We start from the raw sequence: 8,763 nt of genomic DNA, 5'->3' as shown, positions 1-8,763 counted from the left end.
CATATTTTTCGGAAAATTAAGAGAGAAAATGAAGAGACAATGTATTAAAACCTTAAATATTGGAAATTTGAGAACCTATTGGCAAAATTTTATGATCATTAGTTGTCTTTAATGGCCAGAAACCTCAAATTGGTTGTTCTGCAGATTGAAATATACTTTTAACATCTTTATTTTCTAGGTCTAAAATTCTTAATTCCACAAGTTGTTTCAGGTGAGAATTGCATGGGCTGTGTGCTGTCAGATAATCCGAAGTAAGAATGGAGGTATCTGACTGTTATTTTGGGGTAAAATTATAAATGTAGGGAGCTCACAGTGCCTATTGTATTATATGTACTTTAGATATCGACAACATATGTTTGTTGTAAAGGGTGAAGGCTGAATAGGAGGAGTTTAAGTTAATAGTTTAATTTAAAATTTGGCTGGAAGAGATTTGAATCTTTGCTTTCATGTTTGGAACCCAACTCCTTTACTTTTTTTTCAGGCAAATTTCATCAACTTCACTTTTGTCCTGTATCATTTTTTTTTAACCAGGTTAACTACTGTAACATTATGCATGCGCTGACGAAGGAGAATATCCAACTGAACAGGAAAGTTCTTTCGGCGCTGTCGATGCACGAACCTTATAGTTTCAACGGAGTGGTTGAACAAACCGTGTAAGACGATTGCATTGCCGCTAAATATTATTTAATGCAAGTAAACTTATGTGAAGTTAAGCTCTAACTTGAAACATCGATCATTTCTCACCAAACTAGAAATCGAAGGATAATTTAAAAAATTTTATCAGGCTCTCGTGCGGATCCCCTAGAGTATATATCTCCTTGTCAAAAGATTTGATTGCTTTGTTGGAGCTTAAGTTGCAAGTCCTATTTCTCTTTGGTTAAAATATAATCAACAAGGACACCTATGTAAGATTCCCTCAATACGGGAAAGGGTTATTTTAATCGTTGAAAAAAAAAAGAAAGAAAAAACCCTCTTGAAAAAGATGATGAACCAAGTGCAGGCCTATAAAAAATGACACAGAGAAGCAAACATTATTAAACAAGGAATGGGCATGCAAAGAAACTGCTCCCCAATTGATCAACTATTTGCGTGATGTATTGAGCCATAAATTTGGTGGGTTTTAGAGAAAAGTAACTGAGATGGCCACCTGCAGAAAGCAATGGTTAATATGTTTCACATAGTTGTACAAGTAAGTATAAAATGACGCAGAAAATATGCTTCACATTATGAAAAAGTGAACGTGTAAAGATAATTCACGGGAAATTAATACAGCCAGGGACTCTTCTTTGCCTTGATTGTTTCTGCAAATAGTTTTTTTTTTTTTGTTTTTTTAAAATTGAATAGCAATTTGATGAATTTGGGCAACGTGCGGCTATTGAATTACCTTTACTTCAACACGTTAAAGATTCCTCTCTGCAGTGCAGACTGATCATGACAATGAGGCAAGGTTTTGTGTGGATGTCATTTCGTTATACATCCCCATTGATTATTTAATATTTAATTAAACAAGTATTATTTATTAGTTATATGGGTTATGATATATCATGATTGTTGAATAAAACTAGTGATTTCCTCCCACCAGTGGAGAACATATTGAGAAAATTTTAAAATTTTTACGGTCAAACTTGGCCACCATCTTAAAAATAACTTTTAAAAAAACTTGCAACTAAGAGTCAAATATTTATAGCTCGGTCTAATTTATATATAATTATTGACTGATTTGAAATTTGGTCAGATTTGATAAACTTGCTAAATCGAAAAAACTAATTAAAACCAATAAGACTGAGTTTATATAATATACACAATTTTGTTTATCTTAAAATTTAAAATAGTAAAAATTTATAAGGTCATAATTAAATTAATGATAAAATTTATAATTGATTTTTTTCTTTATTTATATGATAAAGTGTCAATTATTTAATTAATATATTTGAAACTGTTTTTTTTTTCTAAGTTTAATTATAGGGTTGAATTGAAATTCATGTTTCAAATAAGAGAATATACTTGGTTGTTATTGATAATTATATAGAATTGCTTCTAATCAATTTCATATGTTTTATATTTAAAAAATATGGTAAATATATGGTATTAAATACATAATAATTTGAAAATATGTTGAATTAATTAAATTGATTGAACCATAAATCAGTAAGACAATCGATTTTCCCATAGTATAATTTTAAAAACATTGTAACCTGCACGCTGCAGTTGGAAGTTTACTTAACATTAGTGAACTATTGGTACATGTTACGGATGAATTTTGTAACATGGCCATATTTTGACAACGAAGTTGAAAGAATTTTATTTGGTTGTTCCAGGGTTGTTGGAGTTAGTGGAATCTCCTTGCAAGTGTCGATACTTGGTACTTGGTTTATTTATTTGTTTTGGGTTCAATTTTTGTGCTTGTCTGGTTAAGATAACCAAATGAATGAACAGGTCCAAGTGGTTGATTCAAACATGTAATATGGCTGCATTTCTGTTGGATATTTACTTATGCGAGTAATATTATGTCAAGTCAAGGACTAAATCAAACATTGAAAATTTCTCGCCAACTCTTTAAATCATAGGCCAATTTAAACAATTCAATCAGACCCTCCTCCAAGGTTCGATTGTTTTTCTACCTGCTTAATTGCTTGCAGGCTCTTTTATTTCTTTATTTATTGATTGATTCTTCTTGCTCTCTCGAATGTATAATAAGATTCATTAAGAACACAAGGCTATATATATTCAGAATAAACCCTTGAGAAAACCACGTCGAGCCAAGTGTAGGCCTCTATTTATTGACACAGGGAAGCCAACATTATAAGGAAAGGGCATACAAACAAAGCCATGTGCCAAACATTTGGTGGGTTTTGGAGAAAAACAACAACTAGTATAAAATTTCTCCTGGTATTTTAAGTAGGGTTGGATATGAGTCGAGCTGAACCGAGTCCAAATAAGATCTAACTTGTTTTCAGTGAGCCCAAGCTTGAGCTTACCGAGCTTGCTAAACATACGTTTGTGTTTGGTTCGCTTTTCATAATTTTAGTGTTTGGTTTATTTTATAATTTTAGTATTTGTAATCGGCTCGCACTTAGCTTGAGTTCATGTATTCTGACTCGGATTCATTTTGATCGGCTTTGGGCTCACATTTTAGGCTCAGTAACTCTGCTTTAAACTTGTATTCGAGGCTCGTGTTAAATTTTGGATTATTCATAACATTTTTATGAAAAATATATATTGCATATATTTAAATAAGAATCCCAAATTTAAAAGTTAATATACATATGTAAAAAATATTATTTATTATTTATCCAAAATATATATCCACCCCATTATCATCATTCATTATAAAATATAGATTTCTCCTCAATATTTGATTTCAAAGATATAAAGCTTTTTGTTACCTATTAATTTATGAGAACATTTTTTTCCTATTGCAGTTAACAGATGAGAGAAACTTTGACTAATATCTCTTCGTTGCATCTGCATTCAAAGCATACATAATTTATGAATAATTAATAAATTACAGTACAATACTCATATAGAGTACAAACATAGCCATTAAACACTAAATTAATAGGCAACAACAATCTCTCTAGCAATACAATCTCCCACAAGTAATTAATAAGCTACAACAGGAAACAAACATATCAAACAAAATAATAAAAGTTATGTTGAAAACTAAGCAAAGTTCTTATCTTCTAGTTGGTTTTAGAAAAATTGCTCTTATAATCATGTTCATAAATCAAAAGAAGCCAATCATTGTCTCTCTATATTCTAATATGGGTCTTGGTAGTGGTAGTTATACACCTACACATTTAACACAATGCAGTAAATAAACTTACACAGAAACTGATGATTAACTGATAAAAACACAGAAAATTCACTTGTTTTAGCATTCAGGCAAACAGATGGTGCTAAGACAAAGCATTGTTAAAATGTACTCAAAATTCACTTGTTCTTCAATGCAGCAAATAAGCTAACACAGAAATTGATGCTTTAAAGATGCAAGTACTCAAAGACATAAACATTCACATGGGGTCTCACATTGAAGCACATGGGTGGTGCCAAGACAAAGCAAAAGACCCAAAAACACTCCTGCAATTCAGAAAGAATCAAACATGCCTCTGGAGTCCAGCCCTACCCTGTCCTACATACTATCGATATTGGAGATTATAATTTATTTCCTTATAATTCATATACGAAAACGAAAACTACTGAAGTCGCCAAAGCAACAGACATTAGTAAAAGTTTCCAGAGACATCAGCATTATAAGCATTATAAGGAAATAAATTATGCCTTTGGATTCGTATATTGAAGTCGTCGTTCAGGATTCGGTGACTTCAACATTCAACGCTTTCGTGTATTGAAGTCGCCACGCTGTATATTTATCTGTTCTACGTATTACCAATGTCGAAGATTATGCATCTAAAAATTTGATAGGTCGGTCCAGCCTTAAGTGGGACCCACAAGATTTATAAAATTAAAAAAAAAAGGAAAAGATCAGCACCGAATCTGGTGCCATAACTACGATGGATGATTTGTAATCAACTTGCACTATAATTGCTCATGCAATTGCCAACTTGCATCTCCAAAAATGGTTATAAACAGTCATTTCATGCACAGATGGTAGATAGAGTAATTTTGGTAAGGGAACTTCTCTAGATAGAGTAATTTTGAAAAGAAAATTAGTGGGTTTTTCTCTGGTCTGTAGAGAGAAAAAAAAAAAAGTGAGAAAAATTGTGTATTTTGCGAGCCAATTTGTAAAGAAGTAAACACAAATTGAAGATATAATAGTGATCCAATTATTTTATAGTGGAGAATTATTTTTTAACTGGATTTAATCCCGTGATTTTTCCTTTTATAAGGTTTCCTCGCTAAAAAATTCTTGGTGTTGTATTTATCTCAATTTTTCCCTTAGGCAAGTTTTATATCTTGATATTAATTTTCAGCAAAATTGCATTGAACCATCCATTGCATATAAAAAAATATGCTAACATCATTCACAATTTTGAAAGACTTACAAAATTAATAAATCTAAATTAACAAAATCAACTGATGAACAGTAGGACAAATTGAAGCCAAACTGAAACAATAATCAAATATACACTAGCCTTCCTAATTTTTCAAGCATAGATAAGGTGCAGAACATGTATTAGCCATACAAATACAATGCAAGATGCAGACATTGGCAGTCGACGAATGCTGAATGGAAAAACAACAGACTGCGTCGCAATCGTGGCGGTTATACGGAGGAAGTGTTGACTATTGAGGAGTGTGAACGATCGACGGCAAGGTTTCATGTGAGTGTGAGGAGTGTGAACGGATGCTGCATCTCTTAGGTTTTGATTTAGTTAACTTTAGGTTTTTAAAATTTTTTCTGCAAAGTCTTTGTAAGTGGAAGAAAATGCAGCAGGGAAGTTTGTCCAAGGCCTTTTTTTTTTTCATTTGAGTGAGTGGTTCACGAACCGAACTCAACTTGCTCAGCCAATATTTGAATTTAAACTCATACTCGTTTTTAGTTTAAAATCCAAACTCATATTCGTTTTCAGCCTTGTTTAAGATAAGCCCAGCTCAGATTCATTCGAAGAAACTTTATTTCAAATCTAAATAAATTTGTTTCAAATGTAACCCTAATTTTTTATGCATATAACTTACATAGATGATGACAAAGTGATGTGTTTCACGTTGCTGACAACGAAAATTGGGGCCAATTCAATTGCCTTTACTTCAACATGTCCCACATTTCTCTTTGCATGGGTACTGACAACGAAAATGGATACTGATAACGATTTGAGTCAAGTTTGTGTGGATGTCACTGCACCGTGCGGAATCTAACTTGCACTTTATATATCTTCTATCACATTCACCAAGGACAAGTTGGATTATTTCCACTATTTCTTCAATAATAATTAAACAAGTATTAACTTTCCGAATCTAACTTGCCCTTTATACATCTTATATCTTACCCACCGAGGAAAAGTTGGATTGGTTCCACTATTTCTTCAATAATAATTAAACAAGTATTATTATATATATTTATAATATATATAAGTTTACTTGAAACATACAATATATATATATATATATATATATATATATATATATATATATATATATAACCACAGCTGATAAAGATAATAATCATGTAATAATAAAATTATATATACATAGTTTTTATATATAATTTGTATATATAAATAATATTATTATATAATTAAATAATTTTAAATTAAAAATAAAATAATATTTAATCATATAATACCAATTATATATATCTAAATTATATACAAAATAATTGTTTATGCATAGCAATCCTCATATAATAATATCTTTAACTTAAGGCTTAAGTGTAAGAGGGTCTACGTCTGCCTATATAATCCATGACTTCTTCACAAACTCATCATCATTAAAAAAAGGGGGGAGAGAGAGAGAGAGAGACAGAGAAGAAAAAGATGGTTGCAGGAGGAGAGTTCAAGGTGACTGTAAGCAAGACAGAGGTGATGAAGGCAGCGCTACCATTGCAAGAGCATCGGCTGCCACTCTCCAACCTCGACTTGCTTCTGCCACCGGTTGATGTTAGTGTCTTCTTTTGCTACCATAAACCATCACTTCAAAGCATGACTTTTGCCTCCATGGTTGCAATTCTAAAGAACACCCTAGCTCAAACACTGGTGTCATACTACGCCCTCGCCGGTGTGGTCGTATTCAACCCTGTTGGTGAGCCTGAGCTCCTTTGTAACAACCGTGGAGTGGACTTTGTTGAAGCGTTTGCTAATGTTGAGTTGAGTGAACTCAACTTATATAACCCAGATGAAAGTATCCAAGGCAAGCTTGTGCCTAACAAGAAGAATGGAGTGCTCTCTATTCAGGTCACTTATCGTTCATCCCTCAAAGTTTTTGCTTCTTAATTTGTATCAATGCATCAAACAATTCCAAAACCTCTTGCAAGATATTCAAGTGTATACCAAGAACCTTTTTGGTATTATTCTTTTAACCTACGACAAAAGTCACACGTAATTTAGGGAGATAATTAAGGGAATCTAGGGGACATGAGTAAGTGTAGATGGCAGTTAAACTATTTCCTTAATGAATTCTACCTTTATTGAAGAACGTCAAATCATATGTATTACTTGCTTCTTTTTAATTAGATGTCATCGTATATAATATTATATGAATTTCTTGACTTACAGGCAACTGAGCTGAATTGCAGTGGTGTTGTGGTGGCTTGCACCTTCGACCATCGAATAGCAGACGCATACTCCATCAATATGTTTCTAGTTTCATGGGCTGAATTAGCTCAGTCTAAACCAATATCTTTGCCACCGTCTTTTCGCCGATCTGTACTGAACCCTAGACGGCCAGGATGCACTGACCCTGCTTTAGATGACATGTACGTGCCACTCTCACCACCTCCATCTCCTAAAGAACCAGTTGAAGCTGCTCATGATGATCATCTCATAAGTAGAATATATTATGTGAAAAAAGACCAACTCGACGAGCTTCAATCACTCGCCAGCGCCAATGGTTGCAGGAGGACAAAACTCGAGTCTTTTAGTGCATATTTATGGAAAATGGTAGCCCAGTGTGGCGCTACGGACAATGAAAAGACGTCAAAAATGGGGATTGTTGTTGATGGAAGAAATAGGTTAAGCCAAGGAGATAGTGAAAAATCAAGACTAATGGGTGCATATTTTGGAAATGTATTATCAATCCCTTTTGGGGGACAAAAAATTATTGAACTGGAGGAAAAGCCTTTATCTTGCGTGGCAAATCAAGTTCATGCCTTCTTGGAAAACGCAGTGACAAAAGATCATTTCTTGGCACTGATTGATTGGGTTGAGGCTCATAGACCCCATCCAGGTTTAGCTAAGATATACATCAATGGAACCGACGATGGACCGGCCTTTGTGGTGTCATCAGGGCAGAGATTTCCAGTTTCAAAGGTGGATTTTGGGTGGGCCAAACCAGCATTCGGGTCATATCATTTCCCATGGGGTGGCGACGCTGGTTATGTTATGCCGATGCCGAGTCCATCGGGGAACGGTGACTGGGTGGTGTATTTACACCTATCGAAGAAGCAATTACAGGTGATTGAGAGGAAAGCATCTACTGTGTTTAGGCCTCTGACCGCTGGTTATCTTAACTTAATGAAATGAGTTCAATGATCAGTCCAACTGTCCTGGGTACAGTAAAATCACATGTATTAATGGGGCCCGCAGGCTCTTGGTGTTGTCATTTTGTGTTACTTTCACCTCGCTTGCAATATTTCCAGCCCCTCATCTTGTATTGTGTGCACTTGAGCTGGGAAGATAGCGCCACTGTGTTAGCAGCAACCTCGTCTTCTTTGATTTACTTAATGTACATATTGTACCAACAATCTTAAAATTAATGTTACTTTCTACTCAACGCATGGAGCTGCTAGGATCTAATCATATTGAAACCAATACGTTATTCTAACACATCTGCCGTGATTAATTTATTTAAGATATTTATAAAAGTCTATTTTGATAAATTATAAATCTTCTTTACGTAAGGGTTACATTATTTGGAACTGATATTACTAAACGTACGTGAACATGCCACTGATTTTGAGTAGTGGTTAACTAAGGAGCTTTACATTGCAAAAAATTAAAAAGGCTTACAGTAAATAAAATAATATAAATGAATTATATATAAGTGTGATGGATTAAATTTTAACATTAAATAGGTGGGTCTAACAACTTAACTTAATTGACGATGTATCTACCCAAACGACATGTCAAACAACTTATAGTGATG

General features: G+C 33.6%; 1 protein-coding gene across 1 annotated transcript; it reads left to right on the top strand.

The window, feature by feature from the left end:
* Positions 1–6,378: 6,378 nt before the first annotated feature.
* LOC123208446 (coniferyl alcohol acyltransferase-like) lies at positions 6,379–8,391 on the top strand. The gene is made up of 2 exons (XM_044625984.1): positions 6,379–6,854; positions 7,176–8,391. The coding sequence occupies exons 1-2, from the start codon at positions 6,438–6,440 to the stop codon at positions 8,139–8,141; spliced, it is 1,383 nt and encodes a 460-aa protein (XP_044481919.1). The 5' UTR covers positions 6,379–6,437; the 3' UTR covers positions 8,142–8,391.
* Positions 8,392–8,763: the final 372 nt, after the last annotated feature.

Source organism: Mangifera indica, chromosome 2 (genome assembly GCF_011075055.1).
Source record: "Mangifera indica cultivar Alphonso chromosome 2, CATAS_Mindica_2.1, whole genome shotgun sequence".
NCBI lineage: Eukaryota > Viridiplantae > Streptophyta > Magnoliopsida > Sapindales > Anacardiaceae > Mangifera > Mangifera indica.
This window is presented reverse-complemented; position numbering and strand designations above follow the sequence as displayed.